The following is a 19,244-nucleotide window of genomic DNA, read 5'->3' on the forward strand; positions in this document are numbered from 1 at the left end:
GGTAGTGACAAGGACTTTACAAGTGTAGGGTCCATACTTTGTAGAAAGAAGGTGTATGTATGTGTATATATAATGTATATGTCCACATCCACAAAGGACTAAAATGGAATGATGCTGAGTTTGACTTAACATTTTCCAAAGAACAGCACAATGGGAAATTGGAATTAAAACTGATGTGAGAACTTTCATACACATCTGAATGGATAAGCCTGTTTTCAAATACTGTACTTTCTTGAAAATGGTATGTTGTGTATATGTGACTTTGTCTGTATATGATGTACAGGTACATATGAGTGTAGTAGAACATGCATGTGGGGGTCATGTGAACATATATGATCATGTGAAGGCCAGCAGACAACCTGAGGAGCCAGTCCTCATGTACTGTTCATCTTGCTTTTTGAGACAAATTCTTTCCTTGGCCTGAAACTCACCAAGTCGTCTAGGCTGGCTTGCTAGCAAGTCCTAGGGATCCATCTGGATCCTTTCTATTCCATCTAAAATGTGACACAGTAATGCACATGTTTGCAAGTGGACTGTATGATATCTATTAATATAGGACACAACATGGAAATATATTAGAAAGTCATGGCTTCTCCAGCAGTACGATTACAAGAATGTGAGATCACACCACTCTTGCATTTTACATGGATTCTGGGGACTGAACTCAGGTCTTCAGGTTTGTAAAACAAGTATGTTACAGACTGAGCAATCTTCCCATCCCAGAATCCTCTATTTTATGTAGTAACATGTAACTTACTTTCATTTTTCTTTATACTTTAAGTTAATGGTATTTAATAAATATTTTCTTGTGACAAGAACAAATCATGAGAGCTAACTTCTGAACAAATTTAAGTGCCTAATATATCTTTTTATCCCAAATTTAACTGAAATTTGTGTTCATTCATTCATTCATTCATTCATTCATTCATAATTCCTCATTGTCCTCTCTGTCCAACCCCTAGCAACTATTATTTTAATCTTTGGTTCTATAAACGTGGCTATATTTATTTAAATGTCATATACTATCTGCATTGCTGAAATTTTAGTGATCATGTGTGTTTGTGTAGGTCAGTTATGAATGTGTGTTTCGTTGCTCTATCACTACCTACTTTCATTTTGGAGATAGAGTCTCTCACTGACTCAGAAGCTCGCGTACTGGCTCACGTACATGCATCTTCATCATAGAGGTCCAGACTCAGAGCTACCCCTGCCTTTCTACATGGGTGCTAGGTGTCCAGACTCCAGTCCACATGCTTATTCAGAAATCATATATTCATTTTTTCCATTTTGCAAGCCTGTGGTTTTTGAATATTAGTGTGCAGTTATAGTATATTAATACTACAGAATATATGAAGAAATGAAGATTATTCATATAGGAAAATATCATAATTAAATATGGTTGGCATATTTATGTACTAGCTACATTTTTTAATCAAGTTTTTAGGTGGAAGAAATATTGTATCAAAAATTGCATGAAAACTTCATAGTCTGACTTCGTGTTATATATATCGTGGTCACTTGAGGGGAATGAATGAAGTCGTAAGTGAATGAATTTGGGTTGCCATGTGCTTTGGATCAGACAATGGCAAGGCCTTCTCCTGGTCTAGGTATGGATGTAGAAAGCATGTGTGCAGAAAGCATGAATCACAGCATCTTTCCCCTTGACAACTGCAACCTGAGAGCCCTCCCCTTCAGAGACCTCCTACCAAGAAGAGCTTGACACTTACCCCCTCCTTGTTCAACTGTACATAATAAACATGCCGAGTTTCTGGACTGCTGGTGTGCTTTTACCTGAGCACACAGCCAGCCCAACCCCAGCTTTTCTGCACACATGGCTGTCATATCTTCATTCCCTGTCAACCCAGCCAACTCAAACTTAAAGCTTTGAAGGTCATGTCAATCATTTTTAGTTACTATTAAAATTCTTCAAATAATTTATACTGGCTGTTCAACATACTTTGTTCAACTACTCTCATTTTGTCAGAGTTGTCAAATGGCATCTTTTAGGGGAGAAATTCTTACTGAATTATACTGGGCTCTAATCTATAGACTTGTATGTTAATGTGCTAATATTTATACTCAGGAGTTGAGAAAATTAATAAAACTATTGTTAATGCTTAATTTCTCAATAGTAGACGTCAGGAACCATTCCCTCACCACAGCAGTATGATAAGCTATAAAGGAAGCACTTATTCAATATCAGACACATCATCGATGCTCAGTCTGTGCTCAAAACATGCTGGATACCATGATTATAGTATTAACAATTTATTTATTATAGGTGTCCTTACCATGAGTCCGTCTGCTACACGCTTCTTTGAATATGTCTCAAATATACAAAATGAAAATCAGTAAATCAGTACAAGTTAAACTGCATTAGTTAATAAAAGAGATTTACTACACAAACTTCAGTGATCAGATTTGCAGAATGGAGCTATAAACAACAATCAGGCTTTTGTTTTGTTTTGTTTTGTTTGTTTTGTTTGTTTTGTTTGTGAGCGGATCACACACATGGGCCAGGTGTACTCAGCAGGAAACATGTGCTGATACTCAGCTCTAGCCCCAATCTTTCTTTCCTTTTTTAAAAAAAAAATTATTTAAGTAATTTATTCAGATTACATCTCAATTGTTTCCCCCTACTTGTATCTTCCTATTTGCCCTCCCTCTCTCTTTCACCCTATTCCCCTCCCCTAGGTCTGTGACAGAAGGGGACCTTGTCCCCCACTATAAGATCACAGCCTATCAGGTCTCTTCCTATAAGCCTGCTTACTCTTCCTCTGAGTATCACCAGGTCTCCCCACCAAGGGGAATTGGTCAAATAGGGGACACCAGAGTTCATGTCTGAGTCAGTCCCTGCTCTCCACACAATTACGGAGAATATGGTGTCCATTGGTTAGATTTGGATAGGGGTTCTAGGTTTACTGCATGCATTGTCCTTGGTTGGTACAGTAGTTTGAGGTGACCTGCCTGGGTCCAGATCCACCAGCTTTATGTGCCTCAGTTGAAGAATGGATAAAGAAACTGTGGTACATTTACACTATGGAATACTACTCAGCTATTAAAAACAAGGAAATCCTGTATTTTCAGGTAAATGGATGGCACTAGAAATGATCATCCCAAATGAGTTAACGCAGACCCAGAAAGATACACATGGCATATACTCACTTATAATTGGACACTAGCCCAACAGTGATGTTCCCTGAAAGTATTCACTTAGGTGGAGACTGGGATAGATACTGGGACTTCCTATTGGGACTGTAGGTGAGAAAGGTAAGGAGAATGGAGAAAATAGAAGGATCCAGAGCATCCTAGAAACATACAAGAAGACGTTTCTTTCCTTTTTTAAAATATTCATTTAATTTTAATCACCTATATATGTATGTGTGTACGAGTGTAGACCACATGTGTGCAGATGTCCCTAGAGGCTAAGGGAATGAGATCTCTTGGAGCGATAGCTATAAGTGGCCATGAGCTGTACAATACGGCTGCTGGATATTGAACTCAGATTCATCTCTTCAGCTCCCCAATACTTCTTGGTGAAAACTTTTCAATTTAAGCTAGTGAAAATTTAGCTGACATATAGCAGTTTAGTTAACCAAGTCCACTTCTATTTTCCTCTAAGCAAGCATGGAAGTAGTAATACATTTTCTTTGGAATTATAAACCCACATATAACTAGATGCAAAACCATAGTGATATTTCTTTCCCACCTGCACCAAACACAAATGCAAGGAGTACCCTCCAATCACACACAAATGCCACTTCCAAATTCATGACAAGACTATTATTAAGTAACTTTATGATCAAAGGTAGTATACACTTCTCTTTATCCATGTGGCTCTTTGATTTCATCACTTTGATTTAAAAAACAAAACAAAACAAAACACTAGTTTCAGCAGTTTAAAGACACTTGCCACCAGAGCAAGTGCTTAAAGGTTTTTAAAGAATATATTTTCAGTTTTTATGTAGTGCAGTCTGCTATGCCCACCTCTGAGTCAGCGTGATTATGAGCATGCAGTGACTTTGCCCTCAAGCCTTTGAAATGGTGACTTGTTTAACTCCATGTAGCATAACTCTTTGTGATCATAAAGAATACAAAGGTAAAATAGAGACTGGAAGGTTTGCCTGAGATTGCCGATGACATTTGCCATGTCCATGAAGAACCACAATGGAAAGGTACTGGATGGTGGAGGATTTACCAAAATAGTAAATAAATAAACAGATGGATAGATGATTGAGTGATGGTTAGATAGATAAATAGATAGATAGATAGGCAGGTATGTAGATAGATAGCTATGCATGATAGAGCTGAGATATATATATATATATATATATATATATATATATATATATATATATATATGTGTGTATATATATATATATATAGAGAGAGAGAGAGTTGATAAATAGATAGATGATAGATAGATAGATAGATAGAAAAAAATCCCAGCAGCTTCCTTTCCTTAGATACAGTATAAATTGCCTTTGAGTCAATGCAAAGTAATAAGATGAAGTTATCTCAGAGAGTTTTTTGTTTATTTATCCTGTTTTAGAGAAAAAGAGCACTAAGTGTTATATCTTAAGGCAATTATTTCTTAAATTTAATAGAATGTATAAAAACAATATGAATTTATAGTCTATTAGAGAAACATACCCTAAGTTATTTCTTGTTTATTGACAAAAGTAAAAAGCAATGAAGCGGCCATGTAAACAGCCCTCACTCTTATGCTTTCTCAAAGATGCCAACAACCTTGTCCTAAACTCAAGTTTAAATCCACAATGAGGAAAATGTGAAATTAACCTAGGGAGGGTGTGTAGTCAAATTGATCCCGGTTGGAAAGATAACTAATGAGCCAAAAGGAAGGTATTGGTCACTAATAAAAAAAAACAAAAAACAAACAAACAAACAAACAAAAAAAACCAAAGTTCCTCATGTTAATAGATAATAATAATGATGTGCTGTAAATAACACATACGAAATGGGAACTCAAGGGTTTATCGCTCTTGCTGATGCACACTCTAACTAGTCATAAGGATGTCTACAGCTACAGTGCATACCAGTGACCAGGCGTTGGCAGTCACACCTTCACACCGTACCTTGTCACTGCCTAAGGGATCTCAGCACGTAGGTTACAGCTTCTACACATTATATACTGTATGACTCCTTTCATGCTTTTTCATACTTCCTAACAATGCAGTGGATCAGTTACCACATGGCACTTAAGTGTCCTCTTAATCCAGCATCTTGTAGACTTGTCCTGCAGGATACACTTGGCAACACCTGGAGCTTCCTGTGTAGTTGGGCATGTACCGTATTTACTAGTTTTACTGTTAGAGGCCAGGCCAGGAATCCTGGAGAAAATTCTACAGTGCGCATGATACTTCTTCCTCTACCCAAATAAAGAACTATCTATTAAAAGTATCAGCAACCCCCGAAAAGACGACCTGTGATCTGTACTGACATTTTGTTGGTTAAAAGATAACATGATTTATTTTCAAACATGTATGTATTTTATAGAGAATATATAAGAGCTAGTAAAGAGAAAGAATAAAATTGAATAATGGTAGGCATTATTTATATCTCATGTGTATACATGTCGTGTGTGTGTGTGTGTGTGTATGTGTGTGTGTGTATGTGTGTGTGTGTGTGTAGAAGTCAAAGAACACTGGATGTCAATTCATGCTTTCTCCCTTATTAGACACAGAATTGCTTAGTGTTCTGTTCATTGCAGTTCACACTATGATGTCTGGCCTTCAAGCTGGCAGGGATTCTCGTGTGTTTAGTTTCTACTTCAGTGTAGGAGTCTGAGGATGCCATACTTGGCCTACCTTATGCAGCTCACATGGCTTCTGGAGGTCTGAACTCACATCAGCACATCATCCTTTTAAGGTGTATGCTTATAAGTAGAAAAGAAATGCCATACTTTTATTTAAAAACCTTCCCTTTAATAGACAGATAAAAACACTGAATTTTGAGTGAAAGTCAATCAAGGAGGTTTCAAATCAATCCTGTCACCCACCTACATTCAGGTGGCATTAAGCTCAGTCACATATTCACATCAGTCTTTGCAAACTGGAAAACCATGAAATGACTTGAGAGAGACAATTATCTTTTCCACATCATGATGATAATAGAAAAGTGGATTTCTCCATAATATAAAAAATATCTGTATCTTAATGCAAGTTTGAGACATTATGACAGGTGGAGGAAGAGGTATATCCAGTTGGAGGTCAGTCTTGGTAACTTCTTTTTTTTTTTTTTAATTTTTTAAAATTAATTTATTCTTGTTACATCTCAATGTTTATCCCATCCCTTGTATCCTCCCATTCTTCCCTCCCCCCCATTTTCCCATTATTCCCCTCCCCTATGACTGTTCCTGAGGGGGATTACCTCCTCCTGTATATGCTCATAGGGTATCAAGTCTCTTCTTGGCAACCTGCTGTCCTTCCTCTGAGTGCCACCAGGTCTCCCCCTCCAGGGGACATGGTCAAATGTGAGGCACCAGAGTACATGAGAAAGAAATATCCCACTCTCCACTCAACTGTGGAGAATGTTCTGACCATTGGTAACTTCTGAGAAAGATTATGTCGCAAATTCAAAAGGACAGCAAAGGCTAGAGACACAGCCAAGTGACGGCGTTTTCCCCCAAAGTGTGTGAAGCCCTGTGGTCAATTCCCACACCACCCAAATCAAAACCAAACAAAGCAAAATTTCTACTTGTCTCAGTTCTCTAGGCTACTGTGCTATGCAAATAGAGTTAGTAGGACAAGTGTAGCATATTATTGAACAATATTTGGTTTTATAAAGGAAGTCGACAGCCTGGAGGAAATAAAGCACGGCCTCTTTGGACGTTGTTGATCTGGCTAAAGCTAGCAATAATATTACACAGATGGTCAAAACAGACTTAGAAATTAAAGCTCTTATCTAGAGCCCAACATTACCAATACTTAGACGAGATAATAGGTCAGAAGACTGTGGCGTAATGCCTAAGAATGATGGTGATCTTCTGCAGCTCAACCTGAGAAAAGATGGAGGATCTCAATGGGGACCTTGGGCTCTATTGCCGACTCTGCTCACAAGGATGTAGTCACCAAATGAACAAAACAAAAACAAAAACAAAAACAAAGTCACTCCTCTTCTTGAGCCCCAAGACAGCTCCTGCTGACCTCTGTGCTTGGGCTCCTGTTGCTGGCCAGGACACACTTCATTGAATGAGCCTATACAGAAATGCTAACGCCTCGACACATTTTGCAGATACAGACTTCTTTCCCAGGGACACTCAGTTTTAGGATTCTTATGTATTCAAATTAAGAGAACCCCTTTCTCTTCTGCGATTATTCCTCTATTATGTGTAAATACAATAGAATACAGGCACTGCCTGCTAAAAGAAGCAGGTAGGTTGGAAAGACTAACATAGCAATGTTTTCAACATCAGATATTAAAGATAATAATTATAATTTAAAAACTGAGAATTGTCTAAGTGATACATGACTCTCATGGAAATATCTTTTTAAGTGACTGTTAATTCCAGCGACTGAAATTGCTCGATGTTTCAGGAACGGACACACTAACAGATCACTTCATTATACTGCTGCTTTTGGCTCATGACGATGCTGACTGCCGTCGTCAATATTTACTCTTGCCTGGCTAGCTCCGCAAATTTAAATAGGTACAAATATTAAGAATATTTAGAACATGGGCGTATTAAGAACCTAAGAACAGCTCAGAATAAAAGCTAATGGAAAACTTCTATATATTTGCAGTATTTTTAATTTCATTTCATTTCCTCCCATTACACAGGGATGTTTAATGTTTAAATGTTGACAATGGTCATCTCTTTGCCTTAAACCTTTACTATCTTTACCTCCCTTAGTACGCAAGAGGTGCTTTGGGGGCAGAAGGCAAAGTCTCTTAGGATTGCGGTTACCTGAGAAGAGTCTTGGCTGGGATTGATAAACCCTCTGTCTCCAAATGCATAGGAAGTTCAAGCTGTGTTTATTTGTGAGTTTTTTTCTTGGTGTCTGCATTATAAAAAGATCAGCCATCTCATCATTTAGTCATCCTTTTCAACATCTGGAAGGTGGGATGCAGCTAAGGTATTTTCATTGCTGAATATCTCCTTCTGTAAGCTTTCATAGTGACAATTGACAAGCTGGGCAATGCTTATACTCATTAGAAGACTCAAATAATATCTCATTGCTCAGACTAGAGAAAGTCATTGTGAGTAGGCAAGAAAAATTAGGGTAGGCTTTAGTGCTAGAAAAAGTTACCAAATGTCATAGAAGGACTGGGCTGGGACTGTTACACAGCATTTGTAGGGCTGTAATTAATTCTCTTATGCAAGTCACACAAGCCTGTGGATTTGGGTCTCATTAGAAAAAGAAAGGCTTTCTACGGAGGTCTGTAGGGATTTTTTTAGCCTTTACATTCTGGCAGAGTGCACATATGGATCTATCTGCATTAATCAAAATGCTTATTTATAAGGTACACGTGGGTACAGTTCTCTTTTAATACTTTCTCAAATAACTGCCATAATATGTGTAAACTTCTGATTTTGTTTACTTTTCTTGGAAAATTATTTTAATGAGAGAATTTTGGACAGCTGTGGACAGTAAAAATTACAGCATCTTATCTCCATGACAGGAACAAATGATTACTCATAATTCAGGAGCACAGAGGAGCTTAAATGCCTGTCTATTCCCTATTCCCTACTAGCTATTTTAGTTTTGTTGATTTTATAAGTCAACTTAACCTTTAAAGTTCTTGAGAGTAAATTTAAACTTATACATCTTAGTAAGCAATGAAGTTTTACATCCAAGTTGGTTTTATGCTAAGCAGGTTTCTAAAATGCGGACTTGTACCTAAGAAGGTTAAATTTATTAAATTCGCTTTCTCATCAAGCCAACTAGATAGGAGCCATTTTACCAGGACACAAATTCATACAAAAACAATTAAATACTGACAGCCTATCTCTTCACAGACATGAAAAACCAGAATACATATGTTTTTTTCTGATTAACCACTTTAAAAAAAAAACACATTGCTTTCTCTTTAATGATAGCATACATATGATTATATACATATGTGTAATCCCATTAAACCTCATAGAACCACAGTTCAATTTAATATCAATTAACCAACAGTACAGGACTTAAAATACAAGTGAATAAGAAAACATTATTTGTTTGCTTTATGTAGCTCTGTTAAAGCATCTATTGGTGCATTCAATTTCTGCCAGTTACATTTTTCAGGTCAGCAGATAAGCATCATCCGAGACGATGCATCAGAGGTGGAGTGTATGTCTAAGGCAGAGCAATAGCTGAGCATGTATTGAGCATGTGCAAGATCCTAGCTATAATCCCTAGCGCCACAAACACATGCATGCACGTGTGTATATATATGTATATATGCATATATATAATAAAATAATTTGCATGCTCAGATAACTATCATATTTCATTAAGAACATAAATTTTTACCTTGACATCATGTATACCAGCTATTAGTTCACTTCAGCAAACACTTCTTCCATACTTATATTTGTATAAATGTTAATTAATGAGATGTAAATGATAAGTAATGGCCAATGCTTGCATGTCTCTTCATTACTTTACCATCTGTTTGGAGATATTTTGGTAAATAATTCCCACACATTAGGAGACCAGAAAGAAGAATGTTCTAGATTATTCCAGAACTAAAAATAATTCTAAGTGAAAATTTATCTGGGCTTTAAGAAGCAAGATAAGAAAAGTTGTTCAGGTGTAGGAAAAGGAGGGGAGTGATTTTTTTCAGGCAAGAATAGCCTCCATGAACACACGTGAAATAAGCATGTTACCTGTGTGTATGGACACATAAATAGTTTGAATTAATGGAGCATAAATTGCAATATGGAACTGGATGACTATGAAACTAACAGAGGTGCTGGTTGGTGGGCAGATGTTATATATTTTTATTTAAAATTTACCTCATTAGTGTGTGTGTGTGTGTGTGTGTGTGTGTGTTCCAATAAAATTTTATCAACAAAAGAATGTTTTTGAGCTTGATTTTGCTTACATGCTATACAACCCAATGCACAGTGGGTTTTATTATGCTTTTTATTGCTTGAAACTTTCATATATTTCTGTAAGGTACTTTGACCAAATCTACTCGAATCCCTTCCCCTCCAGTGTCTTCCCTACCAGCTGACGGCTTTTCCTCCCCAATTTCATGTGCTCTGTTTTTAAGCTGAATAAGTCTACTCAGTGCTCCCTGTGTGCCATTGGGGATATGAGCATCAATTCTCACAAGAACAGCCTTCCAGGGACCACATCCCTGAAGAAAACTGACTGTCCCTGACTCCAGCAGATATCAGTTGCCAATAGCTCATCGGTTAAGTGTGTTATTTCTTACTGACACAGAGATAGTAAGTTTCAAGTTAATTATAGACTTCCTAGTTGGCTAACTCTATTAATCTTCTTTAAGTGCAGATGTGATATGATCAGATTCGCATTCTGAGGTAAATTAGCAAAACACTTTATAAATAGTGTAATGTAATTTCCTCATCAAGTTGATTAATAAAATATAGTAATACTATAGACAATATTAAAATAGTTCATTTAACTACATACTCTTTTTAGCAATAGGTAGAGGTGGGAAAAGAGTTTTAACTATAGTCTAAATTTCTTAGCTGGAATACTTCTTTATTCTACCTTTGTCATTCTTTAGAAGGTGGCTTATGCTTTTCTCCCATTGCCCACACTGATGACTCTGTCTTCTCTGGGCTTCCATCCCCAGATACTGACTTGTCATCCACTTCAAAAACATAATGTCCTAGTGAGCAGGGTCCATTATTTAGTTGTTTCCAAATGCCCAAATAGATATGATTATTACAAAACAGTCCCTGATGAAATTAGAGAATACAGTAAAACAGTGGCAAAGTTCTCTCTGTCCATATAAGATTAAATTTGCAATTTAACCAGAAAAGCACAGGCTTCTAGGGCTGTTTTTTTTTTCCTACACCAAATTAAACTAATCTCAATTATCTCTATAGTGAAGTGTTTCCCAAAATTTATAATACTAAGAATCATAGGCTGCTGATTGATTTCTTAACTGGATGTTTTCAGATGTCATTAATTAATTGGAAATCTTCCTGGATTCATGTGCATTCTAAATCTAATGCCTGGTGTGATGTAAAAGCTCATGTGAATATACGCACACCAAAGGAAGAGGACTTTTAAAGCTAGACACACAGTGCAAGACCATAAAACTCTTAGCCAAAGGATGGTGAGAAGAATGGATAGTCACCACCCCTAAATTGGGTAAATTTCTGAGACTATGTACATCTCTCTGAGCCTCCAGATAAAACCAGCTCTGTTTTCACCTTTTTTTTTAAATTTCTGCTCTGTGGAACCACGAATAACCACATTCATGTTTCACGGCTTTCTGTTTGTGGAACCTATTTCACAAAGGCCTTTGTAAACAAATTCATAAGTATATGTTCGTATTTCATGGCTGGCCAGAATGTATCAATAGCAGTTAGCTGTGGTCCCTAGAAGAGGATGCTGTTGTTGGAGAAGCAGATGGGTCACTAGCCCAGCATGAATGGATGGACACTGTCAGTGTACCATTCATACTCAGCACCTTTCTGTATAATCTTCTACACCTATGTCAACTTTCTACCATGGTTTTCACAGGTTAAATTATCTAGGCTGTAGTAATTTGTGGTACATATACAAGTTATAGAACAATAGTTTGTACTCTGGGTTCTCAATTTAATAGCTACTCTAATAGCTGTAAAAGCTCTGGTTAGAATCTAATTTAGAAGATGCTATACAAAAGTATCATTACACGGCATTTGTCTTCTATAAGTGGAGTACTTTGTAATGCAGCCATATATGACTATTTTTAAATGAGTAAATGGAGGCTTCTCCATTTTACTTTATTCAATCCTTCCAACGTGGTGTCATATGTTTAGTATCCATGCAGAAATAAGGCCAAGTGAAACAATATATGTGGTCTACATCAGCAAGTCTCTAAAGGTACCTCATGAATTTGAATCAGTTAACTCGAAGAAAACTAAGTGGAGAGGGAGCATATCGAGCGAGTTTGGAGGCTTCGAATCAGAACTCATATCATATCAGAGAGAAGCCAGGAAACAAGAGCAGTCGAGGACATGAGGTTGCTGAGCAATCGTCTGGAACTAAACTTCTCCATCTGGAGTTACTAGAAGCAACTTTTGTTTTCAGTATTGAAAGAATGTAGTTTCTTAGATGACAGAATGATCATGGAAGAACTGCAGAAGGTAAGAGGAACACACACCAGGGAGCATGGATTACAAACATCCTGACTCAGCAGAGTGCTCACATTCTGCTCTCTCCCCTTGGCTTCCGGTTAAGAAAGATCCCAGATGAGCCTTCAGAGCAGTTTTAGAAGAGTGAAAGAATGCTGTTTTCTCTTCTACAGGAGTACTCAAGGCTACAGTCATCCTTGCTAAGACCTGGGAACATGCACAATTTCTCCCTGCTAATAGAGTCAAGTGGGAGGCTGGTCTGACCTACATATGCTGCCTTATACCAGACTGCCTTTCCCTGAAAGTCAAAGGTGATCCTGGGGAGTACAATAGTTTTGGGTGAAGTAGGAAGTCATCTAAGGGGCCGTTCTAGTTCAGACTCCAGTATACATTTAAACAGTAGTAACTTCTGGAAAGTTAATCATAAATGTGTCTGTCACACATTGTTTTCTTACTTTAAGTGCAAGTTTTTCTCTTGGAAAAAAAAATGAATGTAATGTGCATTTTTCAAAAATAGCAAAGAATGTGATCTGTATATTTGGTGTGTTTAGAGTAGTGGACAGCCATTACTCAGTATGCAGAAAAGGGTTCCTTAGGATTACTAAGTTGTTTTCCAAACAATGGAAAAAGAATCAGAGGGTGTTATTAAAAGCAAAAAGCAAAAACAAAACAAAAACTGCTGCAGGTTGTTTGGATCACAAACCAGCATAGAAGAAAAAAAATGCTAAGAAGTAGACAACAATGGCTCACTATAATGTATAACCATTAGTCACATTATTTAAATTCAAATCCAAAAAGACTTAAAACAATTACAAAGTTAGCCATTCATTTGTCATATTTGGATGTTGAATTATTTGCTAAATAGTTGTGGCTAATACCTGGAGCAAAGAGGAAACATTTTCAAGGTATTTTGTAGGCATAAGGTTATTGTATAATTCAAATGATGATTTCTGTACCCGCCCCCCCCCTCCATATACAGTTGCAATCCTTGTTCTGAGAATCTCCTGCCTCAACATTGTGTAAACACTGCTCCACAATTGTTCTCTGGTATGCCAATAAAGCAGCTTACAGTCAAACACTGAGCAAAGGAGAGAATGAGAGAATAGGGTTGGACTTCCTGACAGTCAGGGGAGTAGAAAAGAGAGCAAAAAGTAAGGGATCCAGCCATGGGAGAGGTCCAGAAGATATCAGAAGAGAGAGCTGGAATGGGGAAAGGTACAAAGTTCAAGTATTGCTGGAATGTACACTGGGAAGAAGCCAATTTAGCTTAGAGGGCTAAGAATAGATTAATGGATGCTCAGTTCTTGTGCTGTGAAGCCTATTATTAAAATAATATAATGGAATCTCAATTGTTGATGTGATAGCTAGGTTAAGAAAGAAACTGAGAAACAAACCCAGTTTTACAAAAGTAACTTTAACATTTTTGAATGGCACTACTTGATAGTTCTTATTCTTCAAAGGTTAATTTGCTACAATAATATTGATGCTAGCATTGCTTCATTGTTTATGCTATAATAAACAACTACAAACTTTGTTTTAAATAAGGAATTTTTAAAAATCTCTTCTGAGAGACAGAAGTTACCAGTCAGGTTCATAGAAATGAAATTAAGTTGTGGGCAAAGACCACACTCCAATCAGGGTTTGAGTTTATTCCTTCTTCTTTTCTTTTTCTTTCTTTCTTTCTTTCTTTCTTTCTTTCTTTCTTTCTTTCTTTCTTTTTGTTTTTGTTTTTAGAGACAGTGTTTCTCTGTGTAGCCTTGGATATCCTAGATTCACTTTGTAGACCAGGCTGGCCTCAAACTCACAGAGATCTGCCTGCCTCTGCCTCCGCCTCTGTAGTCCTGGGATTAAAGATGTGCGCCATGACCATCTTTCTTTGCCTGCATAGTTTTACTAACCATAGCTCTCTGAAAGGTTCTGTGAGTAACATAAGGAAAGGTGGTGCTCACCTAGATGGTGCATGCTGCACTTCTTGTGCCAAGACTACTTATCAGATCTATGAACTTAGTTTTAACAAGGAATTAGAATCTAAGACTCAGATTCTTATGCCTCTAGGGCCAGTACCTGAGCAATTATAATGCTATTTTAAAATTTCTGTCTTGCTATATGTATTCAACTTTGTTTCTACTTATCATCTACTGCACTGTACTGACATCTATCATACAAATGTTAACATTTGTGATTTTTGCTTTATGGAAGACTACTTCTAGAAAAGACTGGCTCCTGATTTGCTTCAGCTATTTCTCCTTCCGGTGCTGTAATTATCAAAACCTAGTCATGATGGAAAAATCCCCTGAGGAAACTGACTATACATCTTACAAATGGACTTGCTACAACTATAGAATGTGCTATTATATTTAAGCTACACCTGAAAAGGCTTTTGCACTGGAGTCTTAAATGACCTCATCAATAGCACAGATTTTTACAATGATTACCTTTAAAGAAAAACATACTACAAATGAGATATTTCTAGATATCATAATAAGGCCTGCATGGAAGAAACAAAGTAAACGAGAGAGAAAAATGTTTTAAGTCATTTAAACCCATTTAAAAAAAATAAATGAATAAAAGATAGCACCAAGAAATATGAGTAAGATATTTTGAATAAACACTTCAAAATATAAAGACAACACTGGTGACCCACAATCATAACCTCTCTAAAAATGTCAGGAAGATCACGATTAATAGAAAATAAACTATAATGAGTATGTAATATATAAATATAAAATGTACAACTTTGAAACTAATGAAAAATGTCTCAGTTTGTAGAGAAATGAATTCTCAAACAGTTTGTGAGGATATAAACTGATCTAACAACTTGTAGAACCTTTACTCTTTATTGGCAAAGTTGAGTACACACACACACCACACACACACACACACACACACACACACACACACACACACACACACACACTAGTATAATACCATGCCTTATAGTATATGTATGCTACCCTATCCTCTATTGTATGTTCTTTAGTAGGAGGCATGAACAAACACTTCTTCACTGTGGATAAAACACTAAGGATACATTAAAATGATAACTCTACCTAGGGTTAACTTGGGGAACTCATGAATTCAACTATGACCAACTTATAGGGAGAAACAGAAAGGAAGAAGATCCTTTCTCGTCTATAGCCAATTTAATAGCTTGCATATACTCTGGCACAGAAGAGCCCAGTGAAAACACTGCCTTTTTAATCTCCCACTTTCAACAAGAGAATGAGTGAACTAAATCTTGTGAGTCTCATACAGATAATCCTATCTGCATTGATTTCAAGATAATTGTAACAGCTTTTCACACCTAGAAGACATGGTTCCACAACTTTCCACATACATCAGAAACATCAACAACTACTCTACCACAATGATAATAATAATAATAATATTATTATTATTATTATTATATTTATTATATAATAAATAATATATTATTATTATACTTAAGAATAACTCAATGATTATAAACTTGAATATTCATTTATACAGTAAATGTAAAAAAGTTAATATCTCACAATATGACTAGTTCTAAGAAATATTTTAATAAGGTAAAACAGTTAGATGGTGCTCTGTCTCCTGTGTCTCCAAGTACTATAAGACACAGTAGCAAGACCCGCATTTTATACTAGGGTTTGTGTTTGCTTCTTCCTACATTCTAATTCATCTCCTTGAAGTGTTATATTCATCTGAAGAGCTAAATCCATTCCTCTTTTCATTACATTTGGAATATGTATATGATGTCATAATTAAATAAAACTAATATTTGTGAAAATTTAGATAATCCCTATGACCACTTTATTCCATCCTTAAGAGTTTGCCTGTGAACTACGAAGATATTATTTTGTTATCTTTGCAGCACAGCTTGCAAGAGTCTTTGCAACTAAAGCCTCATAGACATGAAAGTTTTACACATTCTTTATTATAAAATATTAAGTGTTCCATTAATTTTAAGATGCTTGTTCAAAAAGGAAAATTCACACTTTATGGTCATGGTGATTATTTATGTTTATGGATCTATAAGAAATGATAGGCTAAACTCTAACGGGAGTTTTCTTGCAGAAAGCTGATATGCCAACCCCTCCACCCCCACCCCTGTCTATCCCCAACATTTTCCCTTTTCCTGTGAAAACATGTCCTAATACTGGAGACGTAATGTTATGAGGCCAGTGTTTGCAGATAGCATTTATATTACCTGGCAGCTTCAGTGATGTGGCAATCTTTACAGTGGCTCTGCGTCAACATGGATTCTCAAAGAAGTAAGCCTAGACATAAGCTTTTTTTTTTTTTTTTTAAAGGATCCATCATCAAGTTTGACCTGAAGGAACCTCTAGAGCTAAAGTTTTGATGGATGTAGTTGAGGTCCTACTTAAGCAGAAGATGTACAGTGAGATACAGGTAGATTAAGAGGCACAGAAGAGTGGTAAGAAGGAGGAAGGGAAGAAAGAAAGCGAAGGAAAGAAGAGGGCAGAAAGGAGGAGAAATATATTAGTCTCCTATTGTTTATCTGCTGTTTTGATTTTTATAATTTCAGTAGCCCACCTTCAACTATGTTGCGAAAATATCCAATAGTAAATTCTAAAAATAAAAAGGACTTCTGAAGCTTAAACACCTTTAATTTCAACATATTGTTTAGTTGTTCTATTTTATTAGCATTGCAAATCTCTTGCCACATCTAATTTATAAATTGAACTTTATTAGAGATATGTGTGCAAAGTTAGAAGCAGTGTATTTGGGAATCAACACTGGTATACTTGAAGCACCTATGGACACTCACATTGAAAATCTCCCTTGGACAAGGGTGGCCCTCTGTATCACAATCAGAGAAAAATGAGAACACCCTTCCATTCCCCAAATTGAAATATTAGGTTGAAATTGTTAGATTTTGATGTAACATAGTTATGAACTTTTTTATTTTTTATATTTTATGCTTTCACAATGTGATATTTTTCACATAATGTATAGTAATTAACATAAATACTGGAAAAAGTAAGTATGTTAGATATGCATCTTTTTACATGCAAACATTTGCAAATATTATTTCAAAAAGACTAAAGACTAAAATCGCTTTTCTTTCATTTTTTAATTTCTTTAAATTTTTTTCTTTCATTAAAAAATTTTTAATTTAAATAATTTATTCAGATTACATCTAATTTGTTATCCCCTCACTAGTATCTTCCCATTCCCCCTCCCTCCCTCTTTCATCCTATTCCCCTCCCCTAGGTCTGTGACAGAAGGGGACCTTGTCCCCCACTATAAGATCACAGCCTATCAGATCTCTTCCTGGTAGCCTGCTTGAGGATTAAAACACAGTTAAATAAAAAGGAACCTTTTAAGTGAAACTTACTAAACCATAAGAGATATCAACATCCAAAGGTGCAGACTAGCATGCTGGCTAAGCAGGTAAAGACACTTGTCACCAGGCCTGACAACTTGGTCTCCATAACCATAGGGTAGAAGAGAAGCCATTCTGAATAGTTGTTCTGTGACCACACACATACCATGGACACACACCACACACACTCACACACACATACACACACACACACACACACTCACTCGCACACTCACACACAAATACATTTTGAAAATCTTAAAAATTTCACTTGTTGACTTTTAAAGTAAGAATGACAAGTCACAGGAAACATGAGGCACAGGTAGTGTTCAAAATGGCCCTTACTTCTTTCCCAAAGGCCATAAGGGTAGAATTTAGGTAGAGTGACTCTTTTTAAATAATTCATGAGCTCAACTTAGTCATTAATACACTTCACTGCTTCAGTGTACTGAGCAAAGCACCTTCTAACTCCTTTTAAAAATTCTTTTTTAAATGACTTTTTTGACACAAGATTTCTACAGGTCATCTCATGCTTGCTACACACTTACTCTATAATCGCGGATGACTTTGAACTTCTGATTTTCTTGCCTCTGCATGCCTTGTGCTCAGATTATAGACATCGACCGCCACACCTAGTAATGTGGTGCTGAAACAGAACTCCCGACTCAGTGGTGGCTTGGTGGGCGTTTCACTTCCTCAGCCCTCAGTGTATTCTTATACATACATGTGTTGTATAATTATATCATAAACAGGGAAAACAACCCAGTGCTGTATGTGTGTCTGTGTATCTCAGTTTATTTTAAAGAGTATAAGCAACACTAATAAATAAATAAATAAAAATTTAAAAAGGGATAGGTATAGCTGCTTCAATGAAGATGTCCCACGACACAAATGTGAACTTGACACTTGATACTCACAGTATGAGCAGCCATAGACTTCCGCACGCAGCCCTATGTGGCCTTCTCCGTTCCAGTCCAGGGGCACGATGCGTACATAACGGGCAACAACGGCATGCTGCAGGTCATGCCGGACCACGCTGTCGGAATTGACATTTCCGGGAAAAGCCTGCAAAGAAAGGACGCATTTAAAACCCCTCGAAGAACATCTCAGTGACAAACCTGCGCTTTATGTAATAATTTTCTTCTCCAATGACGAAGCCTTATGTTCTCACATTAGAAAAAATAAATAAATAAAAGTGAAAAAATGAAGCTTTACATTCCTTTTATTTAAAAGATTCATTATTTTGGTGTTTTGGGGGAGATAACTAAGGAGGTGAAATATTTGCCATGCAGACTGAAGATTATTGAGTACCCAGAAAGCATACAAAAGTTAGCAGATGTGGGGGACCTCTTGGGGTCCCATCACTTCAGAGACAGAGATGGACCCTCAGAGCAGGCAATGTAAGCTAGACTAGCAGGACAGGTAGACTCCTGGTCCTGTGAAAACTTGTCTCAGGAAACACGTGATGGAGAAAAGAAATCAGCTTTGGGCTTCCATCCACAAGTCCCCACAGGTGACCCCACAAGTGCAGAGTTATGCATGTAATTTACACATTCGCATTTGTGGGAGAAGAAAAGGGAAAAAATATCATTTAATTGGCAAATAGGCTAAAGTACCTCCAGACCCTTTTACATATATAAGTAT

At 36.7% G+C, this 19,244-nt stretch overlaps 1 protein-coding gene across 1 annotated transcript in view; it reads right to left on the reverse strand.

The window, feature by feature from the left end:
- Positions 1 to 19,244, reverse strand: part of Cntnap2 (contactin associated protein 2) — a 2,113,217-nt gene that overhangs the window by 1,270,152 nt on the left and 823,821 nt on the right. Inside the window, exon 4 of the mRNA XM_051152463.1 lies at positions 18,518 to 18,665. Coding sequence (XP_051008420.1) covers positions 18,518 to 18,665 — 148 coding nt within the window. The remainder of the gene's footprint in view (positions 1 to 18,517; positions 18,666 to 19,244) is intronic.

Source organism: Acomys russatus, chromosome 10 (assembly GCF_903995435.1).
Source record: "Acomys russatus chromosome 10, mAcoRus1.1, whole genome shotgun sequence".
NCBI lineage: Eukaryota > Metazoa > Chordata > Mammalia > Rodentia > Muridae > Acomys > Acomys russatus.